The sequence below is a fragment of the Lates calcarifer genome, unplaced genomic scaffold (assembly GCF_001640805.2).
Source record: "Lates calcarifer isolate ASB-BC8 unplaced genomic scaffold, TLL_Latcal_v3 _unitig_5845_quiver_1310, whole genome shotgun sequence".
Lineage (NCBI taxonomy): Eukaryota > Metazoa > Chordata > Actinopteri > Centropomidae > Lates > Lates calcarifer.
This window is the reverse complement of record NW_026117759.1, coordinates 6,169-29,122: the sequence shown is the minus strand read 5'-3', so window position 1 is coordinate 29,122 and position 22,954 is coordinate 6,169. Positions and strand designations below refer to the sequence as shown.

The following is a 22,954-nucleotide window of genomic DNA, read 5'->3' as shown; positions in this document are numbered from 1 at the left end:
CAGAGAGTAGAAATCATTGCACTTAATGTCTTTGGAAAAGCTTTTTAATGATTTATTACAGCGTCAGGCTTCACTGTGATCATATCCAGATGAAATAATGTTTATAATAAGCAGTTAAAGAAAAGCCTAATTATACTTTGCAAACTACTTTAATAAGGCTGTGTCCTGTTTTACAGAGACAAAGAGGAAACATGCTCAGCTCTGCTGCTTCACACTAAAGTACACACATTCACTCCAGGTGTCGTCTCTCTCTCTTTCTGATCTGTCCTCCTTTAGAGCAGCGTGTTGGACAGCAGATGCATCAACGTTGGTTGTGGGGGGAGTTGATAATCCTGCACTAGACTCTGAAAAACAACAAACCTCATTAGAACATAATGTTATGTTCAGTGAACAGACAATATAGATACCAATAATACCAGTTACCTGTATGGCAGCAGGTGGCTGTTTTAATAATCACATATATTAAGAAAGCTAGTAAAACACCCCGTATAGTGATGAGAGCCAGACCTCCACTGTTGTGATTCACCACACAGCCAAAATCCATGTTATCTGTCCAGACATAAGGAGACATTACATTTATTTTGCTTTTGTCCAGAGCAACTTAAAACTAAGTGCATTACAAAGTAGCTCTACTCTGGGTTCATCTAACATTTGACTAAGGAATAACTATAACTATTTTCTTACTTTTATGAGTATAACGCTTATTGATACATTAAGATTTTCTTGACTGAAACATTGCCTTAAGACAGATCGTCTTACTGTCTGTTACTGTCTTACTGAAAATATTAATCCTGGTTCCGTTTCCCAACAGTGTCTGTCCATATGAAGTCACGACACAGTAGTAGGTCCCAGCATCATCAGAGCTGAGGTTCCTCAGGAGCAGGTTGTAGACACAGGTAGTTTCTTCAGAGTCTTTCTTAGTCCTCTGACAGGTGTTGTTTTTATTTCCAGAGGAGTAAATGGTTTCTGGAGCAGCGTGATCAGAGTGTTTGAGCCACATGACACTAGTGTGTTCTGCTGCACAATGACCAGTGTGAACAGAACAGCTGAGAGTCACAGAGTCTCCTGGCTGGACAGATGTAGACTCTGGCTGCTGGACGATAGAATCACTGATCATCTTTAGACCTTAGGAAAAAAACAAATGAACTGTAGTCGTCAGCGTTATGCTCATATTCAGCAGCAATGATGTTGAGGTGCAATTAAGAAGATAAACTACAGAGAATGAATACCTTTGACCATTAGAAAGGTTCCTGATCCAAACTGAATGTCCTTTACGTTCAACAGCCCACAGTAATACGTTCCAACGTCTTCCCCTGTTGTTGCAGATATACTCAGGTGATTGTTGTTTTTGCCATATTTTACTGAATAACGGTGAGGTTCCTTATTAAATGTTGTCAGATTATAAAACCTATCTGTTGTGGCCACTGGCTCAACAGATATGGGCTGTAGTCTCTTCCCAGTGGTCAGCTTGTACCACATTATGTGGCCTTGCAGGACTATGAATGTGACATGTAATAGTAACTGTGTCTCCTAGCTCCACTGCTTTGAAAGAATCAGGCTGGGAGATGTCACTTAACTGTGCTTGACCTGAAAGAAGCAGAAAAACAAAGAACATGAATAAGACACTGATTATAGAGAGGATTGAATGATGCCACAATCTGCAGTCTTTTTCCTGTAGTAAATTTGCACCACACTCTCTTTTCCAGTTCCATAATGTGAACCGGGTGAGGTGTTGATCTCCTGGACCTGGAGTGTAAAGGGCCAGTTCACATAAAATTCTTGTGTATCTCTATTGTATGTGGACATGCAGACAGTTTTAGCTTCATCTGTGAGATATCTGTCAGAGTTTTCTGTTGCTATCCCATTACAACTAAACCATCACATGCCCATATGTACACTGAAGTTGTTTTTGGTATCCATAATTGTCTCTATTCTCCTTGCTGGCCACAAAGAGTTTTATTTGAATATAAATGATGGGGCCTTCTACAGAGCTTTTCTGTAATTTTAAGTAAATGTGACTTCCTCCCAGATGCTTTCTGAGAACAGTCGGAGGTGTGCTTTCATTTGTGGTTTGTTGCACAAATATACACCTTCTCACATTCAGAGTGTTATAGTAGCTCGAAGAAGAAGCTGAAGAAATCAACCAAACCTTAGAAAAGCATTGATAGATTTTGTCTTAACTCTGCAGACCACATGGAAACTGTAAAAAGATGTTTGCAGGATGAATGCGGTCACCATGTTTACTACAGCTACTGACAGGTGTGGTCTGTTTCTGTGAATCTTGGCTTTATGAAAAAGCACATGCTTTAGCAGGTCGTACATCTTCCACTGTGAACTACGCTTTTAGTTTAACACTTTTTTTTTTTTTAAGTTTCCAATTGTGGATGCCCAGGCACCAGAAACATAGACATCTATTGCAACCTAGTGGCACAGAGATGGTGAAAGTCATACATACATACACTTCATGTGATGTCTTTGGAAAAACTTGTTTTAATGAGATTACTGCAGGGTGAGGCTTCACATGCATGGCACTGAGGTAAACTCATATTTACAAATCATAATTGCCTCTTTAAAGCGACACTAATGTGGTCATGTCTGATTACACAGAGACAAATATAGAAGGTGTCCAGCTCTGCTGCCTTACACTCAAGTACACACATTCAGTCCAGGTGTCATCCCTCTCTCTGAGGTTCTCACCATTGTGGCAGCTCTGGACATGATATACTATAATATAATAATATAATCATATAATATACTGCACATACAGTGTCCACAAGTGTTTTGCTATTGCTATCTTGCATACTGTAGAGGCAAGTACGACACTCGGCAAGGTGGTGAATGCCACAGCTCCACTCGAGAAATACACCAAGAAAAGCCATTCCACCTCATCTGTAGAGAACCAGATAACAAGAAACACTGCAGAACTTTTAACAGAACTTAATGTTTATGAACCAGTAAACACTGTGTTCTCCATCACAGGTCTCAGTGTGTACTGTACAGTTGAGAGTCACAGAGCCTCCTGACTGGATGGTCTCAGATTCTGACTGATGGACCAAAGCTCGGAAATATACACTGACAGTAGTGCCCTCTGCAAATTCAAAAATAAATGTATAGCTACTTGCACAGTAGTAAGTAGCTGAGTCTGAAATATGCATATCTCTTATTTTTAAGTGATTTCTACCTACTCCAGTATCCAGTGTGAAGTGTGGCTCTTTATTGAATTCATCATGAAAGATTCAATTTTTCAAATTTGTCAAACTTGTAGAAGGTAGAGATGAGTCTTGGTTTCTGGCCCAGAGTCTGTTTATACCAGTAATACCTTGAAGCAACATCATCTTCACGGAAACAGTGGAAAGTTAAGTTGTCTGGTATAAAACGTCAAATTTCAGCTCCCTGATCTGAGCTTAAGTTAAATGAGAGACAAAGTAAATGCACAGTTAGTTCAATGTGATACAAGGTTTCGCACGATGAACACATAAAAAGTAATTAGGAGCACTGACATGAGAAAAAGTCACAAAAAACATAACTCACCCGTTCTTCCTAAGAATAGACATATCAGACACAAAACAAATACTGGAGCCGTCATTGGTGTTCAACATTTTGCTGAAAATGATTTTCAGCCTTTCTCCTCTCTGCAGACACAAGACTGTGACTGACTGGCCAACCCCAGGTGTCCTATCAACGAAGCGATCACATGCTCACGGCCACATAAACTGCCATGTGTTTAAAAAAAAAAAGTGTTAAAAAAAATAATTTAACCACAGACATCCTCAGCTGTGTGGTATGTTCTCACACTGATCTCATTAAAGAGCTACACCCACTTTGGTTTGGTCAAGTTTTTGTTTGTTTAGTAAGATTGGAGTGTTTTGTTTAATGTTTGCCATAGTCTGGAGATGATTTACTGTACAGTGGAGTTCATCTATGCTCAGTCTTTGTCAATGAAGTGCTCATCATCCTGTCAGACACATAATAATAGAGTTAGATTTCATTAGGGGAAGTAAATACACATAGGCTCTCACTTAGATATTGAAGTTCCTCTGTTTGGGAAATACATGTGTCATTAATTAGATTTTTATTTTTTGCAGGCTTATCGGTTGATGTGAAGTGTGAAGTGCTTTTCTCAAATCTGAAGCAAATGTCAAATGTTATCAGGCCTGTCTTAGAGCGATCTGAGCTCCCCTTACCTGGAATCCACAGAGCAGCTTAGATGAGTAGAACTGTAAATCTCTCCGCATAAGAACTCCTGTTTTTTAAATTCGTAATCATAATATCCTTTATTTCTGCAGCACTTTTACAGACAAAAGATGATCCAAATAGGCCTCTCGTAAATGAACAATCCTGCCTTGTTAACTTATATTTTTGTCAAAACAGCGGTAGATAACATTTATGGTTTGTGTGTGCGCACACATACACACACCCTTACCCTCACCCTAAAATTTTATAAACCCCTTCCACTATAGAACAAACCGTGAATACTAAAGTCAGGCCTGTCATCAGAGACTGTTTTTTTTCCTCCCATGATCAAAATTCAAATAAAAAGTGACATTTCCAGTATGGATACTGCACCGTTAATAGCAAAGGGTTTCAGTCATGAAACAGTAATTCAGTTAATTAGCAAAAAGCACAAGCAGCACAGTTATAAGAATACACAGCACACTGAATCTTCAAATCTTTATATGTTGTCATTGGAGGAGGTTCTTTAATTAGTTTATGGCAAGGTTAAGCTTTGCATCAATCATTTGGTAAAATTACATGTGAAATTACACAGAAGGCAACAGAATTGAAGTCATGTCATGTGCTTTACACTGGAGTACACACATCCCTCCTGTGTGTCATCCCTCAGTCTTCTAGATCTGTCAGCCTTTTTTACCCTTAAAGCAGCGTAATGGAGGTTTTCTTCATTTTTACAACTCTGGCAATGAAATATGAAACAATAAATCAAAATATGGAATGTGACATTCATTTAAAAAACTGTTTCAACAGAATTATTTTTCATGGTGGTAGAAATAATTTCAAATGTTAACATAAGACTGCAATTACCTCTGCATTTGTTGTGGAGGAGGCTGTAAATCTTGCTTGAGATTCTGAAAAACAGTGGAAAATTTCTATAATGGTGTATTCAGTAATTACACACTGCAGATACAAACTCCACAATTTACCTGTACACTGGCAGCTGTTTCTCTTTCTTATGTACAGTAAGAAAGTCAGTAAAACACTCAGGATGATGGTGAATGCCAAGGCGCTGCTCAAGACATACACCAAGACGAGAGAGTTCTCATCTGCAGAGAGCCAGAGATGAGGAGAGATTACAGAGCAGCTTTTTAGTCTGTGTTCATATGTTTAATCAGGGAGTAATCCTAACTATTTATCAGATGAAACAATTGCTGCTAGAACGTTACTCACCTTCAATATCCAGCTTAGTCCCATTTCCAAACAGTATGTGTCCACATGAGGCAACAGCACAGTAGTAGGTCCCAGCATGAGAAAGACTCAGGTTTTTCATTGGCAAGTTGTAGACACAGGTGTGTGTTTGTGTGTTGGGTTTCCTCTCACACTGATCATTCCTGTCTCCATGGGTGTAAATGAGTCCTGGATGAGATTCTTCAGAGCTTTTGAACCAGTAAACACTGTGTTCTCCATCACAGGTCCCAGTGTGTACTGTACAGTTGAGAGTCACAGAGCCTCCTGGCTGGATGGTCTCAGATTCTGACTGATGGACCAAAGCCTGGATGTTCAAACCTAAATCCTTTACACTGACAGAAGTGCCCTCTGCAAATTCAAATGTTATTGAAAAGCTATTTGCGCAGTAATAAGTCGCTGAATCTGACGTGCGTAAATCTGAGATCCTCAAGTGATTTTTACCATTTCCAGTCTCCAGTGTGAAGCGTGGATTGTTCTTGCATTCATTATAAAAGGTGCCATTTTTATCATATGAGTAGAAACTAGAGATGAGCCTTGGTTTCTGCCCCAAAGTTTGCTTATACCAGTAATACCTAGCTACCACATTACTGTCATAGGAACATTCCAAAATTATACTTTCACCAACAGAAGCTGCTATAAAATCTTTCTCTTGACGAATAGATGAGGATAGATTAGCCATCAGAGCTGAAGTGACAGGAGAGACAAAAACAAAATTAATTCATCATAATAAGTATATTATACTGAAAACATTAGGAAAAAAAAGAAGCAAAGACATTAAGAGTGACCATACACTCTAAAAGTTGGAGCTACAAAAAAAAAAAAAACTACTCACCCGCTTTGCACAAGAACAAACATGTCAGATATAAAACAAACTTTGGAGATGTCATCGTGTTCAAATAGCTGACTTGAGTGAAAAGAGTCTTGGTCTTGTCTCCCTCTTCACAGACAAGACTGTGTTTGATTGGCCAATCTGAAGAGACTATGTCCTGTTATGGAAACATGATCACATGTTCACTGTCAAGCATAGTTTCAAGTTCAGTCTCTGAGAAGATTTACATGATGAGAGATCTATGAAGAACATGGTTGCTCCTCAACTTAGTATTAGATTTAAATTCACCAAAATATAAGGAGTACTCAGAGTGTAACACCACACTGATCTCACTGATGGGTTATATTCTACGTGTTTGGTTAATATTTGGTTTCTTTTGTACAGAAAAGGCTTTCAAAAGAGAACAACTTACTTGGAATTGCTGATCATCCAATATGTGGCTCAGTGATGGAGGGGAGTACACGTTAACTTCCACTTAAATCCCTTGAAGTTCTAATCTTTAAATATGCTTTGAAGTAATCTCTCTCTGAGTTCAATAGGCATCTCTCTGTATTGGTCCTTTTTTTACTCCTTGCAAGGTTTCCTGCCGTGTTGTGATTGACGTACAGTTTTCTTCAGCCATGAAACCCAAGAAAGATGAGGACCAACTGTGGAAATCATCAGCTAGCCCTAGCTGAGCCTCTGCTAGCAATTGCATGATAGTGACTGCCATTGCACTGAGGAAGCTGAGGTACTAGGCAAAGTTACCACACTTTTGGATGATGAAATCCAAATCGGTGGAATGTTGGTTTGACTCTCTTGGAGCACGCTTGTCAACCCCTGAAGGCGAGGGTGAAAAACTTGGAGTGCCATTTTTGTTAGCCAAATATCAAAATTGTGAGTGTCAGTGAAGGAGTAGCAAATGGTTGCCTGATGGATTTTGTGTCTGATTCCAGAGCTGTGTGGTGACAGTACCTTTGACAAGTCAGTCAAGAATGACAGAGGTCATTATGGCCCAGGGGGAAAACCTGCAACTGATGAGCATCAAACAGTCATTACTGCCAGGATCCATTATGAGAAGGATCTAGTCAACAGGGTCTGTTTCAGCCATCAACAAGCACCACTTGACTACCAGGGTGCCCCATTGTACATCTTTCCTAGTGATATGGAGTGTTAAGCTGCTTCAAACATCAGCTTCCTCCATGGTGCCCTAACGTGGACACTGTGCTCCATGCACCATGATTTATAGGCTTTAGGACAGATATGTTTTCCTGCACCCATGATTCCTTTAAGCCTGTAGCTGTTACTCTGTGGTTCTTTTTTTTTTGCCTCATTGTGCATTCTGCATTGTGCCTTTGGAATCATCTTGAAGTGATGAGAAGCCACAGTACGTAACTGTCTCAGTTTTTGTTGTTCCTGTGTGTAGGAGTATATTGTATTTATGCCTCTGCACCGGTGACAGCCCTTGCCAGGAGCATTATGTTTGTGAATTGTCTGTCTATGCGCCCTTCCTTCTTCTATCATGTGAACACAGTATCTCAGTGAATGCCACAAGGAATGCCTTCAAATTTGGCACAAATGTTCAATTGGACTCAGGAATGAAAGGTCAAAGGTCAAGGTCCTTGTGACCTCACATCTATCCCATTCTTGTGAATATGATATGTGAGGAACAACTCAAGGGAGTTTCATTACTTTGGCACAAACATCCACTTGCACTACAGGATGAACTGATTAGAATTTGGTGGTCAAAGGTCAAAGGTCAAGGTCAGTGTACCTCAAAAACCATTTGGCCATAACTCAAGAATTCTTAACTAATAATGACAAACTTTAACACAAATGTCTAATTGGACAACACGACAAGTAATAACATATGTCCAAAAGGTCAAAGGTTATTTCACTGTTAGCACTGTAACCATTATAATGTTTTGCAACACTTTTAACAGGGGAGAGTGTGACCATGCTTACTGTAACTGGACTGGTTGATTGGAGGCATGCAATCAAAAAGCAGTAATTCTAGTTGTATGCTTGTTCTGAACATTTAAAAAAAAATGCATCTACAAGACAACACAGTCACAGCAGATTAGATCTGAATACTTCCTGTAGCCTCCACAGAAAACCTACGTCTACACCTAAATCAGGACACAAATCTGAAGGATTAAAGCCATAAAGCTCTGACTAATTAACTCCTGATGTCCAAGACTAATTTGTTGTACGAGACCTTCCAGCCTCTGCAGTGTTTGATCCAAAAGCACCTTTGTTTTTCCTCTAATCTAAACTGAATATTAAGTCTTCCTCCTTGATCTCTCTGAAAACTGATCCTTTGAAACTCCCTATCACTGGTTTGTATGTATGTGTGTGTTTTTAAAATCTTTCATGAGCATTCATGAGAACAGTCCACCACACTAGCAGAAAACATTTTGTGGTTTGTGGGAACACACACACACACACACACACACACACACACAAATTCTCATGCTGAAAGTAAGTGACACAAGTTGCTTGCCATATAACATCATGTAATTTGTGCTGATTAAAGTTGCACTCAAAGATAAGCAGAAAGAATTTATTCTGATCTACTGTAAAATGAGATGAATTCACATATATACAAAGACAAAAATGTTACAGATCATCTTTAAAATAAACATCACCAGTCCTCATAAACCCATACAGAGATTTGATCTTTACACTGCTGACCACATGTAAGCATTAAACCGATGCTGATAGCTCTTTCTTTGTGACGCACAATCAGCACTACTAATAGGAATGGCCTGTTTCTGATGACTTTATGACTGGACCATCAGTGGCACAGGTTTTGCTTTCACAGGCTGTAGATCTTTGTTTGAATGGCAGTTCATAGTTCATTGCATTTCATGTGTTGTAGCTTGTTTGATGAGTTTATTGGAAAGCTGGACTTCATCATATTTAAGTGAAATCATGTTTACAAAACTTTACAACATCCACGTTACATTTTGAAAGAGTCAACATTAGGTCACGTTCTGTCACACAGAGATAAAAGATGAACATTGCTCAGCTCTACTGCCTCACACTGAAGTACACACATTCACTGCAGGTGTCGTCCTTCTGTCGTCTTCTCCTGTTGATCTTGTTCTCCCTTACAACATTGTAATAGAGATTGTCTTCATTTTGGGAGTCCTGGTAAGGAACAGGGGTGAATTACAATGCAATCCATGACGGAAATGAAAACCTCAAAAAATGTATTGCTAAAAAAAACTGTGATATATTATTTTGATCTAAGAAGAAAGTACCTCTGTGTTGAGTTCGGAGGGATCAGAAAATCTTGCAGAAGACTCTGAAAAACAGAAGGAAACCCTCCTTTTTATCATGTCAGTTTCAACAAATACACAATATACTCCACAGAAAATACCAGTTACCTGTACAAAGGCAGCTTCTTCCGTTGTTTATCACACACACTGAGAAAGCCAGTAAAACACTTAGAATGGTGGTAAATGTGACAGCTCCACCCAGGAAATGCACAGAGACAGGAGAGTCTTCATCTACAAAATCAGACACCAGAGGACATTACAGAGCTTTTAGCAGTGTTCATCCTAAGTTTAAAGTGGGAATAATATACTTCTAAAAAGAAGAATTATGCTATAAAGTGACTCACCTTCAATGTCCAGCTTGGTTCCATTTCCAAACAGTATGTGTCCACATGAGGCAACAGCACAGTAGTAGGTCCCAGCATGAGAAAGATTCAGGTTCTTCATTGGCAAGTTGTAGACACAGGTGTGTGTTTGTGTGTTGGGTTTCCTCTCACACTGATCATTCCTGTCTCCATGGGTGTAAATGAGTCCTGGATGAGATTCTTCAGAGCTTTTGAACCAGTAAACACTGTGTTCTCCATCACAGGTCCCAGTGTGTACTGTACAGTTGAGAGTCACAGAGCCTCCTGGCTGGATGGTCTCAGATTCTGACTGATGGACCAAAGCCTGGATGTTCAAACCTGAACCCTTTACACTGACAATAGTTCCTTCCGCAAATTCAAACATAAATAAATAATCTCTTGCACAGTAGTAAGTGGCTGAGTCTGAAGGTTGTACATCTGAGATTTTTAGGTGATTCATACCAGCATTGGTTTCCAGTGTGAAGCGTGGATTGTCCTTGAATTCATCATGAAAATTGACACTTTTATCAAACTTATAGGCATTAGAGATAAGTTGTAGCTTCTGTCCGAGTGTTTGTTTATACCAGTAATACTTTACAGCATCACTGTCATAGAAACATCTCAAAGTCAAGTTGTCTCCAACATTAGCTGATATAAATGCAGTGTCTTGATGAACAGTTGTGGACTGGATGAAATTGCTCATCAGAGCTGAAGTGAAAAGCAAATTTGCAATTAATTTTATGCGACAGAACTTTGTTCGTAATCAGAGAAAGAAACCCTCCTGTTAGAACTGACTAAACACTATAACAAATTGGTTAAAAAAAAAAAGCACAACTCACCCAGTTTTCCTAAGAACAAACAAGTCAGACAGAAAAAAAACTTTGGAGATGTCATCATGTTGAAATTGTCGTGTTGAATGACACAGACCCCGTTACATTCTTTACTCTTCAGAGATAAGACTTGTGCTGATTGGGCAACAAAGACAAAACTGATCACATGTTCACTACTACCAATGATGTTGATTCTTTTCTATAAGAAGAAGCACATGGCGAGAGATATCTGAAGCACTTAAAGACTCTTCTCACCTCTGAAGTCACTGAAGAATGAAGGACCTTGATATGCACAGCAGAGAATAGTTCAGGGTTGCTCTTTTGACAATGGAGTGATCATCCATTGATGCTGTATTGACTAAATGCAGGCATGATAATTTAGCAACATCCTGCCTAGTAACATGGCATGGCAACAATTAGCAAGACAGCATTTACCACCTAACAAAGAACAAAAAATGATGCACATTTACCTCTATGTGATAGAACTTAAACACATTCATTCTGAAATTATTAGAAGTGAAAGGGCACTGTGCGTTTTTTGTTTTTTTTTTTAAAGAGAAACTGGAGTCACAAAGACACAACTCACCCATTTCCCTCAAGAACAAACAGATAATCAGATAAAAGACAAACTGTGCAGGCGTCATGGTGCTCAGGTTGCTGTGTTGAGTGAAGAGTCTTGATACTTTTCACTCTCTTCACAGACAAGACTGTGTTTGATTGGCTAACCAGAAGTAACTATGTACGTCCTTCATACTGAAGGAAACGTGGTCACATGTTCACTGCCGCCTAGTGTCATGTTTCTTTCATGAGAAACTTTGCATGAGGAGAAGTATATAAAGAACATCAAGGCTCCTCAACTTTGTCAGCAATAGCAGTAGTTTTAAAAACTACGAATATATGAATAACTATAGACATTCTCACTGTAACACTGTGCCCTCGTGGCTATTTCACTGATGAACCAAACTCACTTTGTTGTTTTTGTTAGGCTGCTGTCTTTAAAAAAAAAACCAAAACTGAATCTCAAATATTTTTGATGTGCATTTCATAATGAGGTTAAAACTTAGTCAATGTTAATTGTGTCAGTTAGGTCTAACCAGCTCTATATAGGTTAAACTACAGACATTACATTACTGGCATTCCCTTCATTTCCTGCCTCAAACACTGAGTTAGAAACAGCTGCAGTGCTTTTTATCACACAGAGGAAAATGTACTTCTCTACCTCAGGTGTTCTGTTTGTTGTGTGACAAACAGGTGATTTGTCTAAAACGCTACACTAAGATGGAGACAGTGGTCATCATTATACCTGTTAAACATTTTCACTGTTAGCATGTTAGCTGCCAGTGTTAGCAGCACACCAGTTGGCCTTAAGTACACAGCTGCTAGCATGGCTGTAGTCAGTTTTGATTTTTCTTTCACATTGTATTGTATCAACTGAAGTCACTTCCACCACAATGGCAAGAATAACAGCAAGATACGTTTTTTAAAGTGACACAGAGTTGAGGTCATAGTCACTGGCTGGAAGGGTGGGGGTGCACCTCATCTCTTCTCAGCACATACAGTAGATGAAATGAACTCATTACCTGCCTGAGGGTTTTATGTAAAACCTGGTAAATAAAGTAAGGCTCACAGGCAGAAGGTTTTGCTCATACTTCACCCATATTTATTACTACTGCACAAAATTCAAACTATGCAAAGTTATCACACCGTATATAAAGCCCATCATCTCTATAGGATGTAACATTTATAAGCAACTATCAAAGTTAGAATTCAGAAGATTATATCCTTAGGTGTTATCATGAGGAGTTTAGCACACACAAACAGCTGATCTGTTTCATCAGGATTTTGTGGGAGTGGTTTGATCACATTTGATCAACAGTGTCCTGACAGTATGAGCAAACAACCCAACAACTACTGTCAGACTCTGATTCAGATATTGCAAAATTCAGATTAATGCACAGATACATATTTTTTTTCCAACTGAGCCCCGCCTGCTTCAATCCATTGAACAGAGCAGGCAGAAAAGCTCTTATGTATAAGCTCTTATCCTATTTAGTTGATATGTCTATAGGCAGGTGACTCTGAAAACGTTGTTTGTCTTGGCTGTCAGTTTCCTTAAGATTTATGATTTTGTAGTGCTGTACCTGCTTTATCTGTCATACCTTATACCATATCATACTGTAGCTTTCTCTGTCATACTACTCTCTCTTCCTCTGTTTCCTCTCTTCTTTTATCAAACACAGTCACCGTTTGTGTCAGACTCTTGATTTTTCTGCCCCAGTGACAAAGTTTAACATGATTCAACAAAAACAGTAAATTATATCTAAAGAAGCATAGTCACAAGTAGAAAATATTGATATCACAACCTCAGTGTCTTTTAAGGCTGCTTAGAAACACGGATAAAAGGTGTGTCTTGTTACAAAGAAACAGCTCTACAGCTTTATTCTTGAGTACACGCAGTCAGCCTTGGTGTTGTTCCTCTGTCTTCTAGACCTGTCGACCCTGTGTTCCCTTAAAGCTGCGTAATGGATGTTTTCTTCATTTTCCTGAGCCTGATAATAAAATACAAACCAGAAAATCCCCATTTAGTAACTGAAGTAGGTAAAAAGGGTTTTTAATAAGTTGCACTTTTTAAATGTTTGAATAGTGTTGAATGGTGAACAAAAATACCTCTGTATTCATTGTAGAGGGGGCTGGTGATCTTGCATGAGACTCTGAAAAAGATTCAGAAGTGTTCTAGCTGTAATGCTGTGCTGAGTGAGTACACACTATGAGCGATAAAAAAAATTAGCAGTGCACTACCTGCACATTTGCAGCTGTCTCTCTTGTTGATGAAACATATTAAGAAAGTCAGTAAAACACTCAGGATGGTGGTAAATGCCAAAGCTCCACTCAAGAAATACACCAAGACAAGAGAGCCTCCTTCAACTGTAGTGAGTGAGATACCAGGAGATATTACAGGTCTTAGCTGTTAGTTTTAATGTTGAATATTACAACTGAAAAAGACATGACAACATCTGCTAGAAAGTGACTCACCCTCAATGTCCAGCTTGGTGCCATATCCAAACAGTATGTGTCCACATGAGGCAACAGCACAGTAGTAGGTCCCAGCATGAGAAAGACTCAGGTTTTTCATTGGCAAGTTGTAGACACAGGTGTGTGTTTGTGTGTTGTGTTTCCTCTCACACTGATCATTCCTGTCTCCATGGGTGTAAATGAGTCCTGGATGAGATTCTTCAGAGCTTTTGAACCAGTAAACACTGTGTTCTCCATCACAGGTCCCAGTGTGTACTGTACAGTTGAGAGTCACAGAGCCTCCTGGCTGGATGGTCTCAGATTCTGACTGATGGACCAAAGCCTGGATGTTCAAACCTAAATCCTTTACACTGACAGTAGTGCCCTCTGCAAATACAAACTTGTATGAATAACTACTTGCACAGTAGTAAGTGGCTGAGTCTGAAATATGCAGATCTGTTATCTTCAAATGATTTTTACCGACTCCAGTATCCAGTGTGAGGCGTGTGTCTTTCTTGAATTCATCATGAAAAGTTCCATTTTTGTCAAACTTGTAGAAGGAAGAGATGAGTCTTAGTTTTTGGCCCAGAGTCTGTTTATACCAGTAATACCTTGAAGCAACATCACCCTCACGGAAACAGTGCAAAGTCAAGTTGTCTCCAGTTTTAACTGATATAAAACGTGTATCTTGACGAACAGATGAAGAGAATTTCACCTCAGTCATTTGGGCTGAAATTAAATGAAAGTGAATGCACATTTTGATCACATGAAAACATGACCATACACTTTAAAAGATTCAAACTGCAATCAGAAGAACACAACTCACCCATTTTCCCCAAGAACAAACACGTAAGATAGAGGACAAACTGTGCAGATGTCATCGTGCTGAGTGGAAAGAATCTTGAACTTGTCTTTACTTTTCATAGACAGGACTGTGTTTGATTGGCCAGTCTGAAGTGACACTGTATGTCCTAATTTGGAAACTTGGTCACATGTTCATTGCCACCCATGGTGTCAAGTTTAGTTTCTGAGAAGAATTACATGGTGAGAGATATATGAAGAACATAAAGACTCGTCATCTTTGAATTAGCTTTAGATTTATTGCAAAATTAACAACCACAGGTTTGTATTCACGATAACCTGTAGGTTGTGTGGTTACAGTCTTAAGCAGTTATTTTTTTTAATCACTGTGTAGTTTCTCTGTAATGTTAACAGTAAAAACAACATACCTGGTCATGTTACACCTTTGGCAATTAACTAATCATAGTTTGCATGTTCACTATCTTGGTTTAGCATTTTAGCATGCTAATGACCAATTCGAACTTAACATACACACACACACACACACACACACAAGAAATCAACAAGACAATAAGTGGCTGTACTTAACTGTATCAGTGAACACTTTGACCTGCTGGTGGTGCTAGACAGGCTGTAGTCAGGTGGTTTCAACCTTTGAGGACCGTGTCTGTTTGTAAAATTTCATGGCAGTCTAACCATCTTCTCTTGAGATTTTTGAGTCTGGACCAAAGTGATGGACTGACAGACTGACCAACATTGCCACAGAGCTGTTCTGTTAGCATGGCTAAAGACATAATTTTTGCCTGTAGATGGCAGTTCATTTCAAGTAGCTCTTAGATCTGGTAAGAGGAAATCCTCAACTGTTTTCACAAGCCCATAAAAGTGTACTGGAAGTGGAAAAACATGTTTTGATGGGTTTGCCTGTGGAGTAATCACAACAGACACCACTTAAACTTCATCAGTGTTCACAGCACAAGCAAAGGAGTCAGAGCCAACACCTTGTTTGTTCACAACCAGTAGGAAGAGATTCTGGTTTAAGAAAACCAGGAGAACTTAGGGGCAGAGAACCTGTGGACCAGAAGTTAAATAGCTATGGTCAGCATCCCCTCATGATGGACTGACGGCAGAGTGGACGCAACTTTAACTTGCAAACTAGTGTTACGAGATGACAGACAGGCCTAGGCTAGCTAGTTAGCATGCTAACTTCATTATAGGAAAAGAAGTGATAGAAATAAGTGATGGAAATAGAAGTAGGGACAGCTCTTGGTGAATAAAGACACAAACGTTGGATGCTGAATTCGCAATGTTTCCTCTACACTGGTAAGTAAACAGCTGGTAAACTTACATATAGCATCTTTCAAACAATTGAGGATGAAATAGAAAACACTTATTTACATAGACATACAGTTTGATCACAAAAATAATTAATTCTTCTCAGCTAAAATCATGCAAACATCAGTTACTTTGAAAGAAAAATTAAGTACTACAGTGGAGACATCCTGATTGAAACTACACAAACAGAAACTACAAAGACAGCAGGAATTCCTAAATATGAACATGACCAAATGTTACCAAAGGGAAATAACTTTTGACTGTCCTTATTAAGATATAAGAGGATATTTAAAAACAAAATCTATACATAAATCTACATTGCCTCTTAAAAGAGACAGTAAGAAATGTTTGTTTTACTTACAAAGCAGAAATGCAACATCCAAAATCCAATTCTACTGCTTTACAGTGGAGTACACACATTCATTCTTTGTGGTGTTCCTCTGTCGTCTTGATCCTTTAACCTTGGTTTCCCCTAAAGCAGCATAATGGAGGTTGTCCTCATCTTGGAAACCCTGGTTACCAAATATAAATCACAATAGTAGACCTGACAGACATGAAGCGTGCTATTAACGTGTGTCAATCATAACTTACAACTTACCTCTGAATTTGAAGAAAATCTTACTTGAGGTTCTGTTTTGGAAAAAACAGGAAAAAGTTATCATCTAAAGGACATTCTTTCTAAATAAGAGCGGTAAGATGCAATCTTACCTGTAGATTGTTGACGGTTTCTCTTGTTCAGTTTGAATGCTAAGAAAGCTGATAACACACTGAAGATAGTAGTGAATGTCAGAGCTCCACTCAAGACATACACCAATACAAGAGATTCCACCTCATCTGCAAATCCAGAAGTTAGAAGACATTATAGAACTTTAAGCTTTTCTTCCCCTGTGCTCATCTAAGACAAGATGTACCTATCACAGATCATCATATTAGACGACCTCTTGTTTAAAGTTACTTACGTTCAATGTCCAGCTTGGTCCCATTTCCAAACAGTATGTGTCCACATGAGGCAACAGCACAGTAGTAGGTCCCAGCATGAGAAAGACTCAGGTTCTTCATTGGCAAGTTGTAGACACAGGTGTGTGTTTGTGTGTTGGGTTTCCTCTCACACTGATCATTCCTGTCTCCATGGGTGTAAATGAGTCCTGGATGAGATTCTTCAGAGCTTTTGAACCAGTAAACACTGTGTTCTCCATCACAGGTCCCAGTGTGTACTGTACAGTTGAGAGTCACAGAGCCTCCTGGCTGGATGGTCTCAGATTCTGACTGACGGACCAAAGCCTGGATGTTCAAATCTGAACCCTTTACACTGACAGTAGCACCCTTCGCAAATTCAAAAATAAATGTATAGCTACTTGCACAGTAGTAAGTACCTGAGTCTGAAATACGTAAATCTGATATCTTCAGGTGATTTTTACCATCTCCAGTTTCCAGTGTGAAGCGTGAATTGCTCTTGAATTCATTATAAAAAGTGCCATTTCTTTCATACTTGTAGAATGTAGAGATGAGCCTTGGTTCCAGTCCCAGAGTTTGCTTATACCAGTAAAGCCTTACAGGATCACCTTCATAGAAACATCTCAAAGTCACCGTGTTACCAACATTAGTGGATATAAAATGTCTCTCTTGGCGAACAGATGAGGAGAATTTCAGATCTTTCATCTGAGCTAAAGTGAAAAGAAAGACAAAGCCAATGCACAATTTTCATATAGCAGAAAGTATATTTTAATCAACACATGTATGATTTAAAGCAAGATAATGAGAAATGTCCATCAACTCTGAAAGATATAAATGTAAACTAAAAAAACACAACTCACCCATTTTCCCCAAGAACAAGCACATCACATAGAGGACAAACTGTGCAGGTGTCATCGTGCTCAAACTACCATGTCAAATGAAAGACAGGTCGTTACTCTGCCCACTCTAAAGAGACAGGACTTTATTTGATTGGCCAGTCAGAGGTGACACTCTACAGCATGTCCCATATAGGAAGCATGATCACATGTTCGCTGCCACCTACAGTGTCAATTTGTTGCTTGAGTAGAATCAAATTGATATAAGAAAAACATAACAGCTTCTTATCTTGCTTTTACATATTCTATGAAACATAATTATCTTATTAATATTATTATGTATTCAGTATTATTACTAGTATCAGTTCTGACCTTTACAAATGGACTTGACTATGCCAAGCAGATAAATAAATTATACTATAAAGAAATTTGAGTATTTTGACATTATATAAAAAGCAGTTTTACACAAAAAGAATTGAGTGCATTGTCAATGTTTGTTACCAGTTTCCCTTATTACTGTTTCAGCACACATTATCTGAAAAAGAAACAGTTTTGGGATGTTTAAGTGGTCTTTGTCTTAAAGAGAATCTACAGTATGGGAGAGTTCACATACCCTTACATCCTGCCAAGAACCACAGTGCTAACTGGTTTCAGAGTGACTGTGGCATAGACAGGCCCAATTATAATCAACACTGATATATTGTTAACATTTGATGATACACAAAACTGTTTTAATTATCTGTGAATGGAATAACAACCACTTTTTTCATAAGTTATTATACCATTAGACCATATTATATACCAAGGAGTAGACTCTGAGTGAGGAATTCAGCTACTTCCTTAAAGGTGCTATATATGTACATTTTAGCTATTACTACATAGCCAACATTAGCATTAACAATGGTCCTTCCCAAGAGCTTCAGACATTGTTGTGTTTACAAGACAAGGTTTTATTATGCACTCTGGGCAGCGCTACTTCATCATCCTGTCATGTTGTCATGACTCTAAAGTGACTCGCTATTGCAAAGTAGTATTATGAGACTGAATGGGCCAGGGCTAGCTGGTTAGAAGAAGAAAAGTGAAATAGAAACAAAAAAGTTAACATTGCTGCTGCTCTCCACTCCTGGTGACAGCTCTCAGTGAATAAAGGAATTACGTTTGCTGCTGAGCTTCTAGACCGCTATCACTCTATAGCCAGCTGTTATTGCTAATGCTGGCTATGTTTTCTTTCTTTAAAAAAAAAAAAAGAAATCATATTCAGAGCCCATATATTAATAATCATATCCAAAGGCCATATATACACCCTTAGACTATATGGTAAACTAACTTATAATGGTATATCATGATGCAAAAATTACTTTTTATAAATGCTGTAAGAACAGTCACTAAAAATGATTCTCCTTCAGTGATTTAGAAATAGTCACACCTGAAAAGGGATCTAATAAAACAATGGGGGAAATCTGTGGTCTGAGCACAAACAGTCCCACCAGCAACAGTTCTGCGCTACATAGTTCTTTTAATATTTCTGAAGACTGTAAACTTACGCTAAAATGCGTAATTTACTAATTTGCTGTTGTAGAGGGTCACTGTAAACATGAGTGGTGGATCTCAAGCTTTGCAAAATATACAAAGTTAACTAGCTAGCATATAGTGTTGCTGTGTTAGCTTGCTGTTATAGCCAAGCAAATACTTACTCATCTGGATAGGTTATAGTCCTGTCACAGACCATGGCTCTTGTGAATTCCTCCGCAAAATGGATGAATCCTTTCAAACCAGCACATTTGGGTTATAGACCCTGTACTGTTTACCATGCACAGGCAAAGTGTTGTCCACCAGATAATGATAGCAGACAGGGCTTCAGTATATGCTCCAGACAACACTGTTTGAGCTTTAGCTCTACAGATTCATTTCACAAAACATTTTCAGTTCTTTCCTGCTGGGGCTCCCAGAGCAGGATCTGAGGCTTATTAATCCCCATAAGCAAGTCACATGTGCTGGATTATTATTATCTTTAATTCTATTTCTGGGATCTTTCTCTGGTATGGTAATGGACATGGATGAGTTCTGTCACATTCTTTCTTCAGTTCACACAGTAGTATATAACCCATAAAGCATGATGTGTCAGAGATACCATTTGCAGAACAAAAGCACACGAGTATTCAATGACTAGATCTGCTTTATTATTTGACACGCAGTGCACATAGAAGACCAAATACCATTTGTTTCTGTCATGGTTCTCACAGCACTACACCAGTGAACTTGTATTTTCTGTGGAGTACTGAGGTTATTTCTTCGACTACAATTACTCACCATGTGGCACAGTGTGAGGAAATCCTGGTGCCGAGAGAGAGTGTGCCTGTCATGATCCACTACCTGCTCAGTGCATTTTTGTTCCATAATATTTTGGTCACACAGACACACACATACAAAATAGACACTGGTGACTCTCTTTACAGCCATCTGAAAGCAGCAGGTATCTGTTATACCTGTGATCTTTCATTGAACGAATGATGTGCACTGTCAGAACCAGACTGTCGCAAAAGATCCACAAAAACCTCCATGTTCACATGCACATCAAATTTGTCACTTCTCAAGTATTCTACACTATCACTATTGCAGTGTAAATCAGTGTTGGATGCCGTCATGTTGAAAACATTTCACACAGAAGAATTGTGTCCACTAATAATTCTCAGGATCATGTGTTTGCAACTGTTCTCCCCCAGTGTCTCCATCCAAAACACTGGGGAACTGAACACAACATCTTCTGTCTTTCATCTCAAGTCTGGCATTTTTATTTTTGATACAGGTAGACATGTGGCTGTGATCATCAGTGTGATGTGATAGAAACTGCTTGGCTTAAATTTTATACTGACATTCCCAGAGACAAAAAGTAGATGGCATTTTTGAGTCCATATTATTTTTTTCTTTCATCAGCTGCTCTTGGACACATATCTATATTTGAAACTCTACACAGCAAAAATATTAAGATATAATATTAATATTATTTATTTTAAGATCTACATATAAATGTACATTGCACACTGAAAGAGATTCCAAGAATGTGCCATCTTATTCACAAAGTAAAAAGGTAACATTCTACTGCCTAACACTGGAGTACACACATTCATCTTTGGTGTTGTTCCTCTGTCTTCTTGATCTGTTGGGCAGGTCAATACTTAAAGCAGCATAATGGAGGTTGTGTGCGTCTTGGTAACCCTGGTAGCAAAATATGGAAAAGCAGATCACAATATGGATCCTAATAAGAATCAGAACAATTTCTAGAAAAACAAGTGAAAACCAGTAAAAAAAAAAAAAAAAAAAAAAAAAAAGATGCAGTGCATATTCACCAGGTAATTTCAAGACCCAGACACACCCCAGGTACACGCAGATGAATGTACCAAATAACAAGGGGATTGGATAATAATTTTAATAGCTAATCTAAACAAATTAAATTTACCTCTGCTTCTGCTGTGGAGGGGAATGAAGATCTTGCTTGCGACTCTGGTTTTGAAACACATAAGCAACAATTTAAATGATAAGCCAAATTCAGTAAATACAAGCTGTCAGATACAAGATAAGATCAGCAGTATCTGTTACCTGTCCCCGATTTCAAGCTGTGTGTTTTGTTCATCTTGTAAATTAAGAGAGCCAGTAAAATAACCAGGATGGTGGTGACTGTCAGAGCTCCACTCAAGACATACACCAAGACAAGAGAGTCCATCTCACCTGCAGAGTGCCAAACATCAGAAACAGAGCTTTTAGTATGTTTTTCTGTTTTCATCGTAGGTTTGATAAGGGAGTAGGAATTACTGTTTATATAATGGAAGTGACTCACCCTCAATATCCAGCTTAGTCCCATTTCCAAACAGTATGTGTCCACATGAGGCAACAGCACAGTAGTAGGTCCCAGCATGAGAAAGACTCAGGTTCTTCATTGGCAAGTTGTAGACACAGGTTTGTGTTTGTGTGTTGTGTTTCCTCTCACACTGATCATTCCTGTCTCCATGGGTGTAAATGAGTCCTGGATGAGATTCTTCAGAGCTTTTGAACCAGTAAACACTGTGTTCTCCATCACAGGTCCCAGTGTGTACTGTACAGTTGAGAGTCACAGAGCCTCCTGACTGGATGGTCTCAGATTCTGACTGATGGACCCAAGCCTGGATGTTCAAATCTGAATCCTTTACATTGACAATAGTTCCTTCTGCAAATTCGATAATTAATGAAAGCCTTGTTGCACAGTAGTACGTAGCTGAGTCTGAAATATGCAGATCTGTTATCTTCAAGTTATTTTTACTTTTTCCAATATCCAGTGTGAAGCGTGGATTGTTCTTGAATTCATCATGAAAACTTCCCTTTCTATTAAAGACATACAGGGTTGAGATGAGCCTTGGTTTCTGTCCCAGAATTTGTTTGTACCAGTAAAGCCTTGTTACATCATCCCCTTCATAGAAACATCGTAAAGTCAAGCTTTCACCCACATTAGCTGATACAAAACGTGTGTCTTGATGAACAGAGAATTTCTGATTAGTCACCTGACCTGAGGAGAAATGAGAGAAAAAGCAAATGCACATTATGATCACATGACACATGGCCATATACTTTAAAAGATTAAAACTGCAATCAGAAAACTCATCATAACTCACCCATTCTCCCCAAGAACAAACATGTCAGATAGAGGACAAACTGTGCAGATGTCATTGTGCTGAAATTGAGTGCAGAGAATCTTGTTCTTTTCCCTTCTTTTGAGTGACAAGGCTGTGTGTGATTGGCCAGTCTGAAGTGACATATAGGAAACATGATCACAAGTTCACTGCCACCTACAGTGTAATTTGGTTCCTTGAGCAGAATCACGAGGTGAGAGGTACATGAAGAACACAATGGTTTCTCATGTTAGCGTTAGATTTTGAAGCACTTAGAAATCAGTGTATAACTTGTGTTGCATCAAAAAGAAATGAGATCAAAAATTAAACTTGATCGTTATAAGTCCTTTTAAACAGATAATTACTGCCTCGCACCAACAACAAACGTCATTAAATTAGACTAAATTTGGGAAGAACACGATAGAGACATGATAGAAAGTTACAATGGAAAAATGGAAACATTTATATACTGTTTCCCATAAAGTTGGAATAAAATATGTTTTACCTCATGAAATGATTGCGACAATGTGATTTATTCTTGAAAGATACAGTGTATATCTTCTCAAAACAAAATTGGTAATTGGGACTCAGTATGTAATCATTGCACCTGGTAAAAGGTGATTACTGATGTGTATAAATAGGAATAAAAAGAGCAATGTGTCTGAAAAAAGTTCAACTTTATGGGCAGCAGTGTA

The 22,954-nt window shown here is 38.6% G+C and overlaps 6 protein-coding genes across 11 annotated transcripts; all 6 read right to left on the bottom strand.

The window, feature by feature from the left end:
* Positions 1-49: 49 nt before the first annotated feature.
* On the bottom strand, positions 50-4,235 carry LOC108877159 (uncharacterized). The gene is given in 8 exon segments (XM_018667115.2): positions 50-344; positions 424-549; positions 778-1,125; positions 1,230-1,479; positions 1,481-1,587; positions 1,695-1,746; positions 3,532-3,540; positions 4,185-4,235. Coding segments are annotated over 8 exon segments (1,092 nt in total). The 3' UTR covers positions 50-195.
* A 450-nt stretch (positions 4,236-4,685) lies between these two features.
* On the bottom strand, positions 4,686-6,345 carry LOC108877158 (uncharacterized). Of its 2 annotated transcripts, XM_018667114.2 has the most exons (5): positions 6,254-6,345; positions 5,404-6,105; positions 5,160-5,279; positions 5,041-5,084; positions 4,686-4,912 (listed from the first exon to the last, which is right to left on the bottom strand). In XM_018667114.2, exons 1-5 carry the CDS (start codon positions 6,306-6,308, stop codon positions 4,787-4,789), a joined length of 1,047 nt encoding a protein of 348 aa, XP_018522630.2. In that variant the 5' UTR covers positions 6,309-6,345; the 3' UTR covers positions 4,686-4,786. The 2 variants fall into 2 exon arrangements, with proteins under 2 accessions (XP_018522630.2, XP_050925061.1); XM_051069104.1 differs by lacking the exon at positions 5,160-5,279.
* LOC108877161 (uncharacterized) lies at positions 5,266-22,586 on the bottom strand. Of its 3 annotated transcripts, XM_018667116.2 has the most exons (5): positions 22,263-22,389; positions 21,455-22,156; positions 21,217-21,345; positions 21,077-21,120; positions 19,799-20,835 (listed from the first exon to the last, which is right to left on the bottom strand). In XM_018667116.2, the coding sequence occupies exons 1-5, from the start codon at positions 22,315-22,317 to the stop codon at positions 20,716-20,718; spliced, it is 1,050 nt and encodes a 349-aa protein (XP_018522632.2). In that variant the 5' UTR covers positions 22,318-22,389; the 3' UTR covers positions 19,799-20,715. The 3 variants fall into 3 exon arrangements, with proteins under 3 accessions (XP_050925059.1, XP_018522632.2, XP_050925058.1); XM_051069101.1 differs by lacking the exon at positions 22,263-22,389 and having other exon boundaries at positions 21,455-22,256; XM_051069102.1 differs by lacking the exons at positions 19,799-20,835; positions 21,077-21,120; positions 21,217-21,345 and adding an exon at positions 5,266-5,403 and having other exon boundaries at positions 22,263-22,586.
* Positions 8,779-10,794, bottom strand: LOC108877162 (V-set and immunoglobulin domain-containing protein 1). Its single transcript, XM_018667117.2, has 5 exons — positions 10,694-10,794; positions 9,858-10,562; positions 9,622-9,744; positions 9,496-9,539; positions 8,779-9,382 (listed from the first exon to the last, which is right to left on the bottom strand). Exons 1-5 carry the CDS (start codon positions 10,749-10,751, stop codon positions 9,263-9,265), a joined length of 1,050 nt encoding a protein of 349 aa, XP_018522633.1. The 5' UTR covers positions 10,752-10,794; the 3' UTR covers positions 8,779-9,262.
* On the bottom strand, positions 12,311-14,641 carry LOC108877164 (uncharacterized). Of its 3 annotated transcripts, XM_051069103.1 has the most exons (6): positions 14,523-14,641; positions 14,177-14,425; positions 13,718-14,083; positions 13,484-13,609; positions 13,352-13,395; positions 12,311-13,233 (listed from the first exon to the last, which is right to left on the bottom strand). In XM_051069103.1, the coding sequence occupies exons 1-6, from the start codon at positions 14,575-14,577 to the stop codon at positions 13,114-13,116; spliced, it is 960 nt and encodes a 319-aa protein (XP_050925060.1). In that variant the 5' UTR covers positions 14,578-14,641; the 3' UTR covers positions 12,311-13,113. The 3 variants fall into 3 exon arrangements, with proteins under 3 accessions (XP_050925060.1, XP_018522637.1, XP_018522636.1); XM_018667121.2 differs by having other exon boundaries at positions 12,313-13,233; positions 13,718-14,425; XM_018667120.2 differs by lacking the exon at positions 13,484-13,609 and having other exon boundaries at positions 12,313-13,233; positions 13,718-14,425.
* LOC108877163 (uncharacterized) lies at positions 16,222-17,698 on the bottom strand. Its single transcript, XM_018667119.1, has 5 exons — positions 17,644-17,698; positions 16,789-17,493; positions 16,538-16,663; positions 16,428-16,459; positions 16,222-16,341 (listed from the first exon to the last, which is right to left on the bottom strand). The coding sequence occupies exons 1-5, from the start codon at positions 17,696-17,698 to the stop codon at positions 16,222-16,224; spliced, it is 1,038 nt and encodes a 345-aa protein (XP_018522635.1).
* Positions 22,587-22,954: the final 368 nt, after the last annotated feature.